This window comes from Talaromyces atroroseus (genome assembly GCF_001907595.1).
Source record: "Talaromyces atroroseus strain IBT 11181 chromosome Unknown scaffold_6, whole genome shotgun sequence".
Taxonomy (NCBI): Eukaryota; Fungi; Ascomycota; class Eurotiomycetes; order Eurotiales; family Trichocomaceae; genus Talaromyces; species Talaromyces atroroseus.
Window position 1 is genome coordinate 628,943 of NW_017971438.1, and position 19,029 is coordinate 647,971.

Genomic DNA, 19,029 nt, shown 5'->3' on the forward strand with positions numbered 1-19,029 from the left:
CTCAGCCTTTCGATAAGGGGAGAAGCAAACAATCAATATCATCCATCCCCTTGAAACTAGACTACATTCATTGTTAGTGTTCTTTAGTACAGGAAAGAAAGTCTTTTCTGAAAGAGGCATAAAGCACTGAGAAGGAGGCAAAAAGAGAGAGAGAGAGAGACGAAGAATAAATATAATGACAAACGTGCTAAAACAAAACCGGTGTAAGTAATATCGCAAAAGAATTCTAATTCATATTCTATTCAATCCTTAGATCAGAGGACGAGAGACTTGACAGATGCATTGACATGAAAGAGGTAGTAGATGGAGATATCAAGGGGGAATAATAAGATCATCACACAAAAGAAAAACTAGAGAACCAATATTAACAGCCCAGGGTAGTTGCCTGTTGTCTTTCGTGAAGTCCATTGTGGATGTGTCCATGCAAATTTGTACTCAATGTACTAGGGATAGAAGGACAAGGTCAAGAACCATGCGTTCGTCCTCTTTATGAGGGAAATTGAATGCGTGGATTCGTGTAACACACTCATTGCTTTGATCCACCGAAAATTTTGGGAAGCGAAACACCATCGGGAATTCGGACGCGGCCGAAGTTCTCGTCAAGGTCGAGAATGAGTTTCAAAGCATTTCGCGAGCGAAGATAGGGGAGTGGAGCACTTGTTGATGGCACTGAGGACGTCTCGACAGTCGAGAGAGACGGGGCGTGGTCTTCAGATCCAGGCAAGGGCAAAGCCTTTTGCAAAACCTCATAGGCTGCTAGAGTGAACCCAAATTGCGGGGACGAACGCAGGATACGAGCGGGGCCGCCCTTGAAGAAAGCCTTAAAGCCTTCTTCTTTCCAGATGGAGGAGGCACATTGGCGCAAAGAAGTGTATTTCGTCTCACCCTTGCGAGCTTCCACTTGTAGACGTGTCTTGATCACATCACATGGTGTTGTAAGGTAGGCTGCAGGCATACCGGCGATGGCACCAGCTGTGAGAAGCTGCAATACACCAAGCTTTTTCGTGGGTGACTCTCCGAAAAAGTCTGATTTCAAATGGGCATAGGTAGGGAAGTAGATCGCGGAGAACGGAACTAGCGAAGAAGTCAATATTAGTATTGTAACTTGTCACACATACAGTCAGGATAAGTATTCACTCACCGTCACGAAGAAGACAAGCACTTGCACCCTTATAAAGTCCAACAAGACCCAAATTCCTCACAATCCACATTGCAGAGCGTTTAGGAGTTCCTTCAACACTGTTGGCAAGCTCGCCCTGGACCTGGAGTCGAATCTTGACAATCTCTAACGGGTTTGTAAAGACCTTGAGACAACGAGTAAAGTCAATAAGAGTGCGCAATCAAAACTCAGGGAAACTAGAACGTACAACTTGGCAACCACCAGCAGAGGCTCCAGCAAGGATCTCCCAGGGAACTTTGATTTTACCCGTTTCTTGGTCCGTGGCATAACCGCGAACCAAGTCGTTGACAGTAAGTTTAATGGCCTTTTCAGGGGCAACCCCAATTAGTTGCGGGATAACACCGGAATAAAGGCCACGAATACCCTCGTTGCGGATGACCTTCCTTGCACAATCTAGAGAGTTATTGTATAGTCTTTCCCCTGGACGGACGCTACGTTGATTCTGCATACGCGTCTTAACCAAATCAATGGGGTAGACCATAAATGCACCAAAAGCACCAGCAATACTTCCAAGAGCAAAGTGGTGGGCGGACTCAAGCAAGCCGTACAAAAACGAGGTGGTGCTCTTTTCCGCTTTGGCGACCCCTTCAGCCAACGAGCCAAGCGCGTGATCTGCCGTTTGCCACGAGGCATCAATCACCTTTGCGAAATCTTTCAGGGAGAGTCTCCCACTCGGAGCCTCTAATCCTGCAAAATGAAAGAGAATGTCTGCTTCCATGGGCGTGAACTGTGAGAAGCGTGTAATGCGAGCGGCTTCGTTTAGGAATTCAGCGCGAGTTATTTTTCCGTCGGCGCTCTTTTTAGTGGCTTCCCGAATGATGATATCAATCATGTCTATCTCTTGAATGATATTCTGGAAAGCACGGACGTTGGCATACGAAATCTTGCTTCCTGTTGAGATATTGCACAAGGTAGGTAAATGGTCTAACAGGTAGTCGGAGAGTTTGTGTTTCGAAGTCTCGAGAATGATGCGCTGGAAATCCTCTGGAGCAATATATCCATCGCCGTCCTTGTCAAAGAGATGGAATGCCTGGCGAATGCGTTCTCCTTGCAACCCGCGAAGCATTTGGGCGAACTGTGGGTAAGTCATGTCATGCCGTGTTTTCTTTCTTCCAATATACAGCGAGGCCCACTCGGAATTCCAGTCGAAAGGAATGGTTTCAGCGCCCTTGTTCTGATCGTACAATTGTTTAAATGATTCAAATTTGACGGCACCGGTTCCTTCCACGTCGAACAAACGGAAAGCGATCTCGTATTCCGCATCGGGCTTTGCTAAAAGGTGCTCGAATGCAGCCCAGTCGGTCATGTTAATTCGCCCGACCCTCCTGCGATCAGCGACTCGAAATAGAATACCGTATTGGTCACGTCGAATTTTGTGCTGCGGATAACCAGGCCAGTCAGTCAGTATCCACAGGCACTAACTCAAGCCTGCGAAGGGCAATTCCGAGCCGCGAGACTGGGCAAGGACTCACATAGTCTTGATGCTTGGGCGCAATAGCATCGATAAATTCATCCTCAGTCATGTACAGCTCTCCAGAGCTCTCGTCCTTGCGCGCGTGCTGTATAAAATTGGCTTTAATCTGTTGCGACACTACGAGCTCCTCCTCCTGTGTCCCGACGAGGGAGGCCTTGACGGCTGCAGAGACCTTTGACATGATGGCGAGCGCACAAAATTCGACCTCGCGCGAGGAAATTGAGTATTCACAGTTTGGGGGGTGTGGTCGTCGAGGTTGGGTTGGGGCGGTTTGTATGGATTGACTAATTAAGTCCGGGAAGAATCTGAGTCACAACAAACGACACCTCTTGGTGAGTTGGGCTAGGAGTTTAGGAATTAGAAAGAAAGCAACCAGGGGGGTAAAAAAATAAAACAATGGTTGCGAGAGGCTACTCCAACGTAGCTACAAACAAATCTGGAGATAGACCGAGTGAGTGTCTCCGCAGAAAAAGCAGGCACGGCAGGGTCAACCCGGAGGTCAAAAAGTTTTGCCCGGCACGCTCCTCACCGCCTTTGCTGTCCTGTCCTGTTCCTGACTCGGACTTGTTCCCGTTGTCGTTGGCCAGCTGTTGTTTACAGAGACTTCGATCTTTACATTGTCATCATTACTAACTGTCATTCATCACTCAACCACTCGCTTGTCAGAGCTCTCGTTTATATCAGTCCTAAATCTTACTTCTGTGCGCTGTGCGGGCGGAGCAAGGAGGTTGAGGCATTTAACCGGCCGCTGCCTGGTCACGTTCTTCATATTAAACGAGCGGAACCCTCGGAGATGGTCCGGCGGTCCTTCGACGACGCTCGTTTTCTAGCTTGTTTCTGACATCCGACATATGATTGATGATGTGCGGGCCCTTTGTTCCTTTCACCGAGCTCCGTTTTGATCCAAAGCGCCCAGCCCCAATGGACGTTGATAATGACATGCATCACACCCCACAGCCCACACTAGCTTGCTCCAAGTCTCAGCGTTGATCCGCGTATGCTCGACATTGATCTTCGGTATCACCGAACATTTCTTCAGATTCAGTACGCATGGCAGCGTGCCATACAGACACCGGAAGTGGGCTGAAGGGCAAATGCACGTCAAAGATCCTATAAGGTCCGCGAATCTTATAAGCTGCTCATGGTACCGTGAGCCCCTGCTTTTCTCGGCTTCAACAGCCTCTTCCTTATGCCCGGGGACTCGGTCTATCACGAGGGTTTATGCAGCTTGGCAGTCCTTGGGCTACAGATACCTTTCTCAATAAGGGCGTTGTTAAATGATCCGACTTCGCAAGTTACGTGTAAGGCGTCGAAAAAACATTTCTTCTACCGAACGGATTAATTCGTGGAGCTTAAGACGTTTACTATTGACATGAATTTTAAGATAACTTTTAGCAAGAGGAAGATATATGTGATTGGAGGAAAAGGCACTGCTTAACCCTAACTCTCTCCAAATGGGTTGAGTGTCGGAAGAAAAGTACTGGATAATGATTGTGTCGCCTTCGTGTGGAAATATAGATATATCAATCTACCTCGCTTCTTTTACGACAATTTAATCAAATTTATTTATCCTTCTTTGAGCTTCCCAAAATGAGTCGTTTCGCTGCAACCCATGCCAACCGTCTGGGCCCTGGAGACACAACAGTCTACCAGTCTTGAAAGTATTTGCGATGGGAACCTAGAGGAAGATTCATCGACAGGGTAATCGTAATTACCGGTGCAACCTCTGGTATTGGATATGTACTACTCTTCGCACTCCAAACCTCTACGTTGACCCGAGCAGGCTTGATACCAAACGATCTGTCTGTCCACCATGTATATTGGGACAAGTTGATGTCAATGAACAATCCTGTGAGTTGTTTTTTCTTTGGATTTGATAAGGAGCATTGCCGTACAATCGAAGTGGACTGGAAGGCAAATGCACGTCAAACATCTACAGATGTTCCTGGCCAGCCTCAGAGGCGTGTGACGCGTGAATCTAACACGCCGCTCATGTTACCATGATACCATGGATCACCTGCGTTGCCGCTTCGTTCTCCTGCGAGTGACTTTGGTCTCGGCAGCCTGCACTATGAGCTCCTGCTTTGTGTCGGCTTCAGTGCCATCTTCGTCGAGCGGTCGTTTAGTAGCTACCGTGGACGTGACAACTGTCTCCACCGGCAAATCGGCCTCCTGCTTGACTTTGACATCAATTTCTGAAGCAAGTCTGTCTGAGAAATTTTTTAGATCTGCAGTGAATAAAACACTGTGAGCCCACCCGGCTTCTTTGCCCCAAAGCTTTCGAAAATGGTTTCCGACAGCATCGTACGTAGCTTTGGTCAGAGACTTGTTCCCGCTCCTGCCGAACTTATAGTCTCTCTGCGCAATTTGCCAGACTACATACATCTGTTAGCTGATGATAGTGAATATTCCGCAAACAAGGTCACAAACCATGTGTGTCAACTGGCACTGATTCTCCCCAGCCAAGGCCCATTAAACAAACGCAGTCAGCGACCTTCGGACCGACCCCTTGGAGTTCTAGAAGCTTCTCGTGTGCAACGCGATAGCCTTCTCTGCCTTCCGGCCGCATAATGCCACCCGGAGACGGCGCCATGCCAAAAGCAGGGCTCTCGGGGTTGCGTAGCGAGTCTAACCAACCCCTTTCTCTTTCATTTGCAACCATAAGAGCAGTTTGATATATGTACTTGGCCCTATAACCAAATCCCAGTTCCCTGAGGCGAGCCTCAACATCTTTTCCGGTCAATGCTTCTGGGGTCGGGAAATCATGGTAAGGTCGTTCGTCGATGGTGGCTATCAGGTCGCCGTAGTTTGTGCATAGCTTCTCCACCATTTGCGAAATCCGAGCAATGTTATTATTACTACTGCATATAAACGAAACCAAAGCCTCCCAAGCATCCTGCCGCAGAATGCGTATACCTGTAAAATTCGGCGCTTTTTTCTTGAAATTGGGGTCGGAATCGCTCCACTGCTCGTATAGATCGGTAAGATTGGAGGTCAGGTTAAGATAATGTGTAATGATCGCACGTGTCTCGTCTAGCAATGAGGAATCATGCTTGGAAATGGCGGCAGCCTCAAATTGCGACGAAGGAGTAGATCTCGGGGGTGTCGCAAACGAATTAGGAGGAGCATATGACTGATAATACAAGTGCGACGGGTCCTGTCTCAGCGAGATAAGCCGACCGCGGAGGACACATCTCCATTCATCGCTTTCCGGAAGTTTCTGCCATCTGGTTTGAGGTCAATTGGCCGGAAATTACTTCAATGAGGCGGGTATTTTGACAGGAACGCACCTAAAAGATTGACCACACCTCAATGTGGTGGCGATGCACAGCTCATTCAAGCTGATGGGCAGTTTGCGCCATTCCGTAAATTGGGAAGACATCATGTAAGGAAAGGCGAAATGCTTGCATTCAACCCATCCTCTCAGTGACAGGGATGAGGAGCTCTTTAACGACAAGTTCACTTCAGTAACCGATCTGGAAGCTCTTCAAGCCGAGCTCCGATAGGCGGGATAGGCGCGACGCGGCAAGTCCCGCGCTAGGCGCAGTCTCGAAGCTCAACTTAGAATTTGTCGGGACCGCCTGCCCAGCCGTGCCAGACAAAAAGATTTGCAGGGAAGAGCAGCATCCAGCCACCGTTCTTCTGCTTCTCTCAAAGGAGCTATAACTACTTATACACTATTTTTCTCTGGTTATCTTATTCATTGGGCTTAGTGGTATTTTCGGGTCGTTTTTGGTGTCAAGCTCTCTTTGTCGATCTCGCCACGCCGAATTGAAGCCAAAATGAACGGCGACACATATTCTTCCAAAGGTAAGGCTACGCGCGCGCGAAACTCAGAAATTGGCAGATAGCTGATGCGTATACTTGCAGACTCTGGTCGATCAAGGGATTATTTTGTAAGAGCTCTGCCGATTCATTTATTCATCGAGCGCCCTTTAGTCGTTCATGTTGCTGATTATTCTCTTAAATAGAGAGACGAGCGGAGGGATCGCGGGGATCGTGACAGAGGCGAACGGCGACGCTCGCGATCTCCACATTATGGTTCTGGTCGAGGTTCGCGACGGGAACCAGAAGCGGATTCGTACTCATCAAGTCGCGACTACAGGGCTAGAGAACGCGAAGATCGGTATTCGTCGAGTCGGAGAGATGATCGAGAGTGGGATAGAGACCGGGGTGATCGTCGACGCCATGATTATGAAGAACGGCCGTCACGACGGGAACGGGGCGATCGAGGGGATCTTTTTGAGGAGCGGCCACGCCGTAGAGAACGTGAGGGAAGAGACAGGGAACGAGAACGACGGCGTAGCACGTCTCCACCAAGAAAGAAGGAGCCTACTCCTGATTTGACGGATGTTGTGTCTATATTGGAGCGGAAACGTCGTCTCACACAGTGGGACATCAAACCTCCGGGATACGATAATGTCACTTCTGAGCAAGCAAAGCTGTCAGGCATGTTCCCACTTCCAGGTGCCCCTCGCCAGCAGGCAGTCGACCCAACCCGTCTTCAAGCTTTCATGAATCAACCTTCAGCAACATCTACCGACAATGCTGCGCTCAGGCCTGCCAATTCAAGACAAGCCAAACGTTTATTCGCTCATAATATTCCTCCAAACATAACCGATGCCGCTCTCGCCTCATTCTTCAATTTGCAACTCAACGGACTCAATGTTATTCAAGGAATCGACCCCTGCTTGTCAGCTCAGATCTCGAAGGATCGTTCTTTCGCGCTCTTGGAGTTCAGGGGCCCTGATGAGGCTACCGTGGCACTTGCTTTTGATGGCATCACGATGGAAGAACACGAAGCAGCAGGCACTTCCAACGGTGGGCCCAAGGGTCTCGAGCTTCGACGTCCTAAAGACTACATTGTCCCATCTCACCCCGAAGATCAGCATTACCAAGAAGGCGTAATTTCAAACCAAGTTCCTGATTCCCCACACAAATTATGCGTGACGAATATTCCGTTGTATATTCCCGAAGAGCCTGTAACCATGCTCCTGAAGTCGATTGGAGAGCTCAAGGCTTTTGTGTTGTTGAAGGATAGTGGAACAGAAGAATCTAGGGTAAGTCATATGTGGGATTGATGAATGTCAGTTAAATACTAATGTTCACTCAGGGTATTGCATTCTGCGAATATGCCGATGCTGCAGCAACTGCTATTGCTGTGGAAAGTCTGAATGGCATGGAGTTGGGTGACAAACACCTGAAAGTCACACATGCTAGTATTGGAGCCACCCAAGCAGCTGGCCTTGACATGGGCGTCAATGCGATGTCCATGTTTGCGAAGACCACATCTGCAGATCTCGAAACCAGTCGCGTTCTTCAATTGCTCAACATGGTGACTGCCGACGAACTGATAAACAACGACGATTACGAAGGTATGTGGCAAACTCTCGTTACTCATCTATATGATATATGTGAGTATACTAATATGTGCTACAGAGATTCTTGAAGATGTGCAAGATGAGTGTAGTAAATACGGTCAAATCCTCGACCTCAAGATTCCGCGACCAACTAGCGGCAGTCGACAGTCGGCAGGTGTGGGCAAGATATTTGTCAAGTTCGACAGCGTTGAATCGGCGAACCGCGCCTTGAAAGCGCTTGCGGGACGAAAATTCTCTGATCGTACAGTTGTTACGACCTATTTTCCAGAGGTGAGTCGGTGTTGTCCATGTTGATATTTGATCTGGTGATTTGTGCTGACAATGCAACAGGAGAGTTTCGAAGTAGATGCTTGGTAATGCATATCGATGCATCAGCCCAATACATCAAGTAATCGACAGCTGTTATGGGATGCTTCAGAGTCGTGCGGTTACAGGACATGGGAGCTCAAATCTCAGATCCATACCAGGTGCGCGTATATTCACTACGCTGCACTGTATTTCCATTTCTTGATAAGAAGTTTCCTTTCTTTTGGCTCTATCAAGTACTTCTGTCTTGCTGTTATAATGTATTACCACGGATGGAGGCACCCAGGTTTCCATTGTCTTCTGTTTTCAAAGGACACTAGCTGGCAATTTTGGGATGGAGAATCTTATTGTTCTGTTTTCAATAAACAATCGTGTGGTCTAATTGAGATTCAGCCGAGTGGTGTTATGTACCATAGCTATTTTTTTCCTTCTACCCGCTTTTGATGTTTTCATTGCCTGGCATTGTGAGTTATGGTGGCCATACTTGAGTGGGGAAAATATTATTGATCAATCTCTATTTGTGCAAGTTATACCATGATCTTCAGTCGGGAAGTCTGGAGACAGGTAAGTTTAGACCAACCCAGCCAAGGTCAGATGTTAATAGTTTCTATCTCCTCGGCCAGAACTAAATCAATAAACAGAAGATTTATTATCCAAATCATTGAGAGTGATTTCGATTAAATTTCTATGATACTGCTGCTGCCTATGTGGTATAAGGCAATCCATTCGACAGTTCAAATCCGATGTTTACAGACGTTGGGAGGATTACCTTGCCCATGCAACCAATTCATGTTGCCTTATCCAAAGTTAAGAAGAAATATGATACTAGTATTTTATGGGATGTCTTCGGATGTGGTGTATTACCTGAGTATACGGCAGGATATAGTTATCTAACCAATGGATCAAGGTGGCTACATAGGTATACATTCTAAATGCGGATAAGCCATATAGGTTGTACTGCACACATCTGGTACCTAGGTAGTAGGTATCATCCCTATATCAAATTGATCATGTTGTGCAACGAACGCGCGGTGACAAGATACCAAGGTATGCAACCTTGGAATTGCCTAGTTATTAAAACCCGTGGTCTTACGGTCTTGTGCAAAATGATAGTTGTATAAAAGCGTACACGAACTTGTCTTTGTTCGGCGCTTTTTTTTTCTTGCCTATGGATGCCTGCGCAGGATACTTCCTATTATTAGAAAACAAAGACCACAAATCACAAAAGTGTCCTAGGTACCTCAAATCGGAAATAGTATATCGATCCTTCGAAATTCTTCCTACGAAAGATAGTACGTAACTGGTAGTTACGTACACATTGTGGCTTTTCCCCTCAGATTTGTTTCACCCTGATACACACGTGGGTTCTGTAGGATTCTGATGGTGGATACAGAGTGGATATGTCACGTTAGACGTATCATCCAGTCGAACTACGTTCAGATAATATAGATAAGGAGCGTAGTTACGCGATAGTAGATGCCGTGGTACAGTTTGGATGACGATGTAACCTGGAGGCTTTACATCCTTGACACACGAGGGATGCGGACATTCAATTGAGACAGAACTAATGAATCTACTTGCCTGTAGGGTACGTATTAGTTGTTTACACTGCTCTTTGCCCGTCCGATATGTGCCATCCGGCAAGCCTTGCTTCGCTCTTTTGAAAATATGACCAATGAATGGATATCTGACTACTGCCGATCGCTACTTCAAATATTGTCGGATATTAGATCAGAATAGGCAATTACTTTGTAAATGCGTGGGGAGGTTACTGAAAAAGATCGATCTGGTTCTCACATTGCTAGATTACCTACCATACGGCCGTCAGTACAATACGAGAACAAACGGTTACCAGTGGGTCTTCGGCATGGCAAGGCCCGTGTTCCCCCTGGCCCGCTAGTCCTAGTTGAGACACAAGGCCGTTTCAAGGTCTTCCGCTTGGCGCAGGATTGGGTTGTCGTCCAATAAAGCCGGGAATTAAGGCCTCGAGAACTCCACCAGACCCCGCCGCTAGTGAGGCTAATGCAGCTTATCCATCTGAATTTCTCCTAGCTACTCTGCATATCACGACATACACGGAGGACTCCGTTATGTCGGCAGGCTGTTGCTAACAACGCCACCTTAGAATCAACGGAGTACAAAAGATGCGGTGGCACTGCTTAGACCCAGGCTAATCTACATTCCTTTCTATCGCTGTTCCAGAAGGTCACTAAAATAGTAAAAGTAAAAGCACAGAGTACGGAAGACTGACTTAGTGCGTGGTTGATATAGCCCAAGTCGTACATCACGCGTTACACGGGGGACTCCGTACAATGTGATTCTATCCTATTCATTCAATGCTGCGCCAAGTTTGCATTTCCACACTCGGCCCAGCCACGTTGAAATTTGCCGGTCCTTCAGGAACCGGAATGGACTACATACATATGCAGCATGTATGACCCCTGCATTGACGCTCGTGCTAGGACGATTACGGTGAAATTCCCTCCGGAGCAGTCCAAGCAAAGGCAAATATTTAAGTTTTTAACAGCTTAACCCAATCTTGGGAATAAACGAGGGTTGGGATTATCGTCCAATTGGCATGGAGAATTTTGCTTCAATTAGCCATAATAAGACTAGCGTGGACTTACTCCGCACTTTGCTGTAGCCGACCAATCATATACAAAATTCCTTTATAAATCAATCCGTGTAAGTGAACTAGCAAACTCCCAACTGCATCGTACATACTCAAAGTCCTTGTTGGTTACTTTGCATGAATCATGTCTAGGATAATCTAATGAGGAAGACTCACCTAGATTTCTAATTGCAGAGACCTTTATGGATATTGATCTTTCTCGCAACTATGTAGCAACTACCAAATACACTGTGCCTACGTAGGCCAAAGCTAGTAAACGGCGAATAAAGCAAACGCCGATAGTCACTCTGATTGGGGAATGAGTAAGCGAATATATACATAGATATACATACATGCGGAGTAGTTTATTATTTAATACGTTATCGATCACGTTCTCGGCAGGAAAGGGGCATGGCCCAAAAAGAAAGATCGGCATGTCCCAGGCGGCGTTTTCGTGATATACTTTGCTTGGTCCACTAAGTACCTAGGTATATAGAATTACTAGCAAGCGAAGTGACATATGCTTGCAGTGCTGCACCCTGCTGAACCCTGGAAGTTCGTAGATGAAATATGTCCATCTACGTTCTGCAAAGTGCTAGCCTACGTAACTATATCCACAATACGGACTATTATACGGACTATTGTTCACGGTTCTCCTATAGTTTAGTCAACTAATTGAGTTCTGAAAAGACCATGGAACGAGCTTTGGCTTTTGCTTTTAACTTTAGGCATTTGCTCCATTTTTTCGGGCCAAGGCACGAAACCCTAACTTACCTAGGTACCATAGTTTTGTGCGTGATCAAAACCTTGAAAATCCATGCCCTAATTCTTTTCCAACGGAGTTTTGACTAGAAAAGGACCTTACTTGCGTATCATGTTTCCCACTTAAGTTCAAGAATAAATCTAGTATCGGAGTTCTGCCAATATGTGCGTTCGGCGCCCTTAGCCGGCGGCCGCTCATATAAACCAAAACCATAGTTAGGAAAAACGAAATCGTGATATAGTAGTACAACATAACACCGGCCGGCAACGCCATGCTGGAATAGGATGTTAAACGAACATGTTCAGTGTACAGAAGTGAGTAGATAAGAGAATACAGCGAGCGTGAGTGAGAAAGAGTGTGTAAATAAATTTATTTGGATACATGATTATGATGACTGATTTGGGAATTTGACCGCGCAAAAGTGCTAGTGGCATCCCATGTATAGGTAGGAGTTCTCTGTGACGCCTGAGGACGTGGCGAGGAGAAGTTTATTGCAGGCCGGGTATAACTGGCCTGCCGGGAATGATTATGGATTTCGATGTCTTTCCCATCGGCACTGTCGTCTTCGTATCCATTGAAGTATGCCGGGCTGGGTGTTCGTACCTCATACTGTGCCGGCTCAGGCGTCTTCAAAGCTTTCTGACGGCTGAGCATCTCATAATCGCGATTGTCTGCAAAGCGAGATCGTGCATCTACTGACACAAACTCCACGTTTTTGACAAACAGTCCTTGCCAGAAGTCAAGCCAGCCTCGAATCATTGTCCAGCGTATGGTAAAGATGAAATTCCAAAAGCCAGCTAGGCAGAGCAACACCAATGCTGCGTCCAACGCGGCCTCGGGAAGACCAACGGCAGACGCTTGCGACGTACATTTTTTGGGATCTTGAAATTCCGCCAAACATTTCAGCCACGGCTCGGCTTTATCGAGGTTACTGGCAGTTGGTGCCATTGCGCTGTCGAGCTCCAGGAAGACTACGGCGAAATAGATGACATTGGCAAGAATGACCAACACAAGGGCCATCGACCGCCATTGTAGTTTGATAACTCGTTTTACGCGCTTGTAGGCCTGGCGGGCTGTCACTGTACGGACACTGGATGAGTAGGATGGAAGACCCGAGCTGGTGGTGTTTGTCGGGTCAGATGGATTGAAAAGTGCGCGAATGTAAACGTGAATGCAGTAGGCCATAGTCACAAATTGTAAAATAAGCCCGAGTCCACCAAATACCAACACTGGAATCCAGTAATCGTAGCTGTCGTTACTGTTGATATGGCATACGTCTCCGAACCGGTACGAAACGCCTGTAAAGACCAGCATCACGGTCAGGATAAGCACAGGCACCGCAAGCCCTGCGGCGAATGATGCCCACATGAACGCCGGTCCGATTACAACCTCCCAACAGACCTGAAGATGAAGAGCGATTGTGCGAAGGAGACTCCATGTGACGGTAGCGATACCGCCGAACAACAATATAGCCCCCGTGAATGCACACGACCAACTGGTATGCATGTCATTCGGAGTGATTGCATCATAACATTGTTGTGGTTTTGTACCCAATGGAATAATAAGCGCTATCTGCATACATACAACAGCCAAGGTGAAGCAGACCGTGATGTAGTTACGGTTGGTGAATTTGACGGGGAGGACTCCCCAGCTGATCAGTAGGAAGGCAGTCAACGGCAACAAGGCTACAGCAAGCCACTCCACTGCCTTCGTTTCAGATTCCACCCCTGGTGAGGCTCGTATCAGCCATGGCCCAACACAGATTCCCCCATATGATATATGTTCAAGTCTTCCGAGCCGAAGCTGATCATGACTCACCATCAGGATATCTCCAATCTGTCAACGGACATGGTAAGCAACACGAAATGCCCTCGAGGGTATCACAGAATCGGCCGTCAATAACTGCGTATGGTGGTTCATGATTAGCACACTATACCGAGGGAAACAACAACAATAACAGGTTCAGGCAAGTGGCTCACATCCGGATGAATTCGAAAAGAGACTCGCTTGCAAGAATGGTGCTGGGCATAAGCCCGTTTTAGACGAGGTCGTCATCCTTGGACGGCAGTTGACTCCGCTTTATGAATTAACAGTGCTGATGCTAGAAACGAGAGACTGCCTCATGTTCGAGGATTGAGGAAAGACTGCATCCAGGCAGTCAAAGAATGGCCGTCAGCTCCAAAAGAGAGGCTGTCTCTTCGCGCGACAATGATGCAATTGGCGGGAACAAAAAGAAAAAAGAAAGCGCAGTCGACGGCGCGCGGGGAAAAAGTATTATATAGTTGCCAATCCCTTCCTGCAAAGGAACTGAACCAGGTCAACGCGCAAGGACTGGGGACAACTGGTAGGCCGGCACAGAATGGCCACAGTCTGGAGCCCGGATCCACACGGGTGTTTTAACTTCGCCGTACACTCCAATCTACATGCAGCGACCATGGATCGAGGGCTCGATTCGCATCGGTGTGGTTGGTGCTTTTTCCCAGGGCTGTAGAGCATGGATCATTGGACAGACGGACAAGGTCCCCTGAGGGGCTGAGGGGAGAAGCCATGGTATATCCGTAACTAGTATTTTGATTTGTGTATGTAATATGTATAACTAACACTGATTAGTGATTTCCTGAGTCTGGGCTGTAAGAGAGCGAAAATAAACCCTGTCTGACCCTCTCTTTTGCAGCGGTACCTGATAAGCGGGGAGCTTAGGGCAAAAAGGCTCTCGCCAATAGGCGCCGGCGGGAAAAGTGCGGCACGGGTACGTACTACGTTGCCATACCGCAATACCTGTAAGTCACGTTACGGTACATCGTTAATTACGCCGTTACTTACGACTCTCGTGCGCGAACGGGCCTCTGCCGCAACCCGCCCCACCGAGTACACTGGCCAATAAAACGGTTTCATACTAGACGGCGTACGCATTACGAATACGGTCTCTCCGTAGTCCATACAAGACGCAATAACAATGATGAGATAGACATGGATGCTGAAAACTAATCTTGAAAAACAGACGGCTGTCCTGCACACCCATCACCTTTCATTCTCTCTGTGACATATACCTACGTAGCCTAGGCTCTATTGTTGTAAACCCTGCATATATGCATATCCCTAGTCCTACTTAGGCAGGTAATTGATCCTTGGATTATGGATTGTTGATTAAAATTTACATCGGACGGCTAGTTTTTGCCCTGAGTTATAGTTATACCCACCTGATTTTCTGCCTAATTCTCATTAACACTCCGTACCAAGTAGGAATTGTGGTTCACTTTATTAAACTTTGTACACAACTTCCCCGTATTTCAAGTAGTCTGCGGCTGGACTGGCGCAAGGCTGGAAAGTGCCATGAAAATTCTGAACGTCAACGGCTATAAAGGCTGGGATTAAACAACAGGCAGGATAAAAAGTGGGAAAGGACTAACCTCCTCAAGCTCAGGCGTTTCTTCCAGGATTATTTGTATGTGCGCTTTTTCATGCTTGTAGCTACCCAGTCCATAACTACTAGCTGACTTACGCAATGGTAACTTGCTGTGCCGCAGCCGCATACGCTGCATAAAATTCCCTGCCACTTATTACTTCCGCACCGGCGGAGTATGTCTGTAATGGCAATGGCTCTGTTAGTATGAAGCAGTCGTTTTATATCCATGGTGGTAAACAGTTCGGAGCGATGGAACGTCGCCGGTGCGACGCCATGTGCTTGACATTTTGCCTAGTCCCTGTGACTTGTTTTCCCTTCCTTCTCTTACTTCTCACAGGATTCTGAAACAAAACTCCTATCCTGATTTCTTTGGGACGAACAAAGCCCCAAGATCAGTCATCCAACGTGTTAAGTTAAGAATTCCTCTTTTAGGATTTAACTCGTTCGGCCCGTACCCGTTCCACGGAAACAGATCTCGTTGATCTCATCAGAGTAGTATAAACATTATAAAAAACTTCGTTAAATACATATTATGAAATTCGTCATAAAAGAAAAACTAATCTCATCAATGCAACACCGCGAAACTACTTTATCTGCCGACGTTTGTCGTCGGATTGGCGCAGCACTTTGCTACGATAAAGCCCTACTACCTACCTAGGAAGGCAACGTTCATGTGGCATTGTGAAAGATAACACTCGACGTGTATGCCTCTTATGAAACCAAAACTAGGGATACAAAGAGTTATACAAATTTTCTTCCATGTGGTCGTTAGTAACCCAAGGGCACACGGCAGACTGCCGTGCTTAAGTGCACTGACAGGCCAAAACGTCTTGTATGACTTACTTTGTTATATAGACACATATACATTATTTACATCGAATTTTACAATCGAGTTTTTGTATTTCATTTTCATAAAATGTTATTTTCCAGATGTAATATTGATACTTCAAATAAAAATGCGATTCGAGGATCCCGCATCGCTATTCGTCGATTCAAGGTGCACTACGATTTAGCCATTCACCAATAAGAATGCTAACTTCTTGGAATATGTCAACACAAAGGATTTTGTTGATCAAAAGAGACAGCGCCAGCTGAATACAAAAAATCCTCCGCCGTGAGTGGATGACTCCCAGTCTCCTTGGCTGCGGCGTCTGTTCAGCATACTATCCAATCGTAGCCGCGCTCAACAACGCCTCCTTGATCATGAAGTGTATTGGTGTATGTCAACCTAGGCGCGAGCGCTAATAACCCACACATCAAAAGAGGCTAGCTATCAAGATATGGAAAACCGCGAGGAAGCGGTGATCTGATCGTCTAGATTTTACCCAGAAATTGCTCGTGGCGCCGGTGGTTACTCTCTTAACCAATAACTAGCGGTACAGAGTCAGATAGTGAAGAACGGAGATCCCTTTGAGTCATTCTCCGAGGAAATATTCCTCAGCAATTATCAGCGAGATACGAAAGAATCATCTTGCTTTGCTTCCTACCAATCCAATAGCGTGATTGTTTGATATCTTGTCCAAGTCCGAGTGAATCCGAGGTGTCACGGACTGCACCACCGCCGAAGATTTGGATTTTCCATGAACGGACAATATGAAGTTACTGGATAATATTCTATTGTGTCGGTCCACGATTTGACTAACGAGGATATGCACCTAACTAGGCAAAAGACGGAAGGGGAGAACGCTACAGGGAAGATTCACCGAGACACTATCACGAAGCTGGCTGCAGCGACATGCAAGACGAATTTCGAATTTCGAATACTTCACGGTCTCAGGTACTAGATAAGTTCTTTTTCTACACTCTAATAAAAAGTCGGTATTGTACGCAATGCACATGCTAGGAGTACGCTGTAACCGGCCTTTTCATTTATATAAACAAGCAAGCTCGATGCGAGAAGCATCCAGTACGCTGAACTCAGCCGGCAGATTACCAATTACAAAATATTTGTAGGTCATACGAAAGAATATACCGAACGCAAGGCTTCATATTCCACTATGCTGTATAACTCTAACGAAACAACGCACCGAACAGTTACTCGGCCGTATATCGACACCTGTGTTCTATAGTAATCCTGTAACATCTTCAAAGCAAGTCAGTAAAACGCTCACTGCACCAAATGAAAAGGAATAAACAATCGAGTGAGAAGTAAAATCAGAAGTCCGTTTCGATCATCGAGGCACACCGGCCAGAAGCCAATGCACCTCTGACACAAGAGGTACCAGAAAAATAAAATGTAATGGAGTGTATCATCAGAATACTCGTGTTGAAGGTGAACAGAGCAAAATACGTACCAGTTTCGTTATGCAATGACATTCGTCCTTCTGCAGGATCTCGGATAATAATAAGACGCGGAGTGTCAGAGTGCTGATTCTGCCATATTCAATCACATAATATACTGCAACTCGCCAAGCTCGAGTGCCCTCTGAGTGTTGAGAAGAAGAAATAAGGAAAAAATTCAAGTCGGACGAAGTGCAAACACGAGTGGGACCGACATCCGGGAAAAACAAAGTTCCATTAGCGAGCCAAGACAAGGTGGTCACATGATCCACACTCTACTGTAATTCAACACCAAAAGCAGGAAGCTTCGCGATAATTTTTGCGACTTTTTATTCCGCAGTCGACAATCGCCCAACGCCTCAGACAAGTTTTTCCGGCACAAACTAACATTCAAAATGGGTCGGTATGTATATCATCATCATCACTATTATCTTCGATATTCTTTCTACAATGCTCCCGCCAGCATTAGAGTCTTCATGGCTATGAACGCATCCTTCAATTTCTAACGCTTTCTAGTCTTCACTCCAAGGGAAAGGGTATCGCCTCTTCGGCCATTCCTTACTCCAGGACTCCTCCTGCCTGGCTCAAGACCACCCCAGACCAGGTCACTGACCAGATCTGCAAGCTTGCCAAGAAGGGGTAAGTGACTTCCGTCAAGATACCTTGAAAGGTAAATGTGAACTAACATCTCGATATAGTGCCACCCCCAGTCAGATTGGTGTTGTCCTCCGAGACAGCCATGGTATTGCCCAGGTCCGCAACGTCACTGGTAAGTTTAACTATTAACTGGACATGGTAACATTTGAGACGAAGACTGACTGCTCTGTTCAATAGGTAACAAGATCCTCCGTATCTTGAAGTCGAACGGTACGAAATCCCGCGTTTCCCTTCCCTCGTTATCATACCCCCGTAGATTGAGAAATGGAATCGAACGAGCCGGAGAGTCAAGCTATCGGCAGTCTTGCTGGTTTCAAAAGAAGGTTTTCTTGTTGAAAGAATCACAATATTCTGGCTTCTACTCTCCGTGCTCTGACATTCCGACTGTCAATGTTCTGTGCCATGTGCAAAAGAATATATCTGCCTCTGCTTGGTCAAATTTATGGCTGACGGAGTGACTTTTGTAGGCCTCGCTCCTGAGATTCCTGAGGATCTCTACTTCCTCATCAAGAAGGCTGTCTCCGTCCGCAAGCACCTTGAGCGCAACCGCAAGGACAAGGATGGCAAGTTCCGCCTCATTCTCATCGAGTCCCGTATCCACCGTCTGTCCCGCTACTACAAGACCGTCGGTGTCCTCCCTCCTACCTGGAGATACGAGAGCGCCACTGCCAGCACCCTGGTTGCTTAAAGAAAATGGACCGTATCTCTCTGTGTTATTTTGGGGTACCGTCTGAGTCCCGAAAAGATGCACATTCGGGCTTTCTTCCCAAAGCCATACCCTCCTCGGACCGATGGATTCGTATCTTATGGAAATAAGGGGCAAGCAGTTTATAACTGAGTATTCGGGATTCGCCGAATTCTCTGTTGGAGACAATGAAGTTTATGATTTCTATGTAGCCAGACAGCCCATTCCTGGGTCGGAGAATTTAAAAAGTTTTTATGGCCTTAACTCATTGGATCATTCTTGTAGA

General features: G+C 46.7%; 5 protein-coding genes across 5 annotated transcripts; 2 read left to right on the forward strand and 3 right to left on the reverse strand.

Annotated features, from left to right (window-relative positions):
- Window positions 1-526: 526 nt before the first annotated feature.
- On the reverse strand, window positions 527-2,835 carry UA08_05152 (hypothetical protein; the record flags this gene model as incomplete). Its single annotated transcript, XM_020267442.1, has 5 exons — window positions 527-1,074; window positions 1,142-1,304; window positions 1,368-1,573; window positions 1,631-2,558; window positions 2,653-2,835. 5 exons carry the CDS (start codon window positions 2,833-2,835, stop codon window positions 527-529), a joined length of 2,028 nt encoding a protein of 675 aa, XP_020119622.1.
- Window positions 2,836-4,667: 1,832 nt separating this feature from the next.
- UA08_05153 (hypothetical protein) lies at window positions 4,668-6,036 on the reverse strand (the record flags this gene model as incomplete). The annotated part of the gene is made up of 3 exons (XM_020267443.1): window positions 4,668-5,029; window positions 5,085-5,881; window positions 5,945-6,036. 3 exons carry the CDS (start codon window positions 6,034-6,036, stop codon window positions 4,668-4,670), a joined length of 1,251 nt encoding a protein of 416 aa, XP_020119623.1.
- A 400-nt stretch (window positions 6,037-6,436) lies between these two features.
- Window positions 6,437-8,392, forward strand: UA08_05154 (hypothetical protein; the record flags this gene model as incomplete). The annotated part of the gene is made up of 6 exons (XM_020267444.1): window positions 6,437-6,464; window positions 6,525-6,550; window positions 6,626-7,714; window positions 7,768-8,029; window positions 8,094-8,305; window positions 8,366-8,392. 6 exons carry the CDS (start codon window positions 6,437-6,439, stop codon window positions 8,390-8,392), a joined length of 1,644 nt encoding a protein of 547 aa, XP_020119624.1.
- A 3,692-nt stretch (window positions 8,393-12,084) lies between these two features.
- On the reverse strand, window positions 12,085-13,083 carry UA08_05155 (hypothetical protein; the record flags this gene model as incomplete). The annotated part of the gene is made up of 1 exon (XM_020267445.1): window positions 12,085-13,083. The coding sequence occupies one exon, from the start codon at window positions 13,081-13,083 to the stop codon at window positions 12,085-12,087; it is 999 nt and encodes a 332-aa protein (XP_020119591.1).
- Window positions 13,084-17,796: 4,713 nt separating this feature from the next.
- On the forward strand, window positions 17,797-18,746 carry UA08_05156 (40S ribosomal protein S13; the record flags this gene model as incomplete). The annotated part of the gene is made up of 5 exons (XM_020267447.1): window positions 17,797-17,804; window positions 17,918-18,040; window positions 18,100-18,170; window positions 18,236-18,268; window positions 18,526-18,746. The coding sequence occupies 5 exons, from the start codon at window positions 17,797-17,799 to the stop codon at window positions 18,744-18,746; spliced, it is 456 nt and encodes a 151-aa protein (XP_020119592.1).
- Window positions 18,747-19,029: the final 283 nt, after the last annotated feature.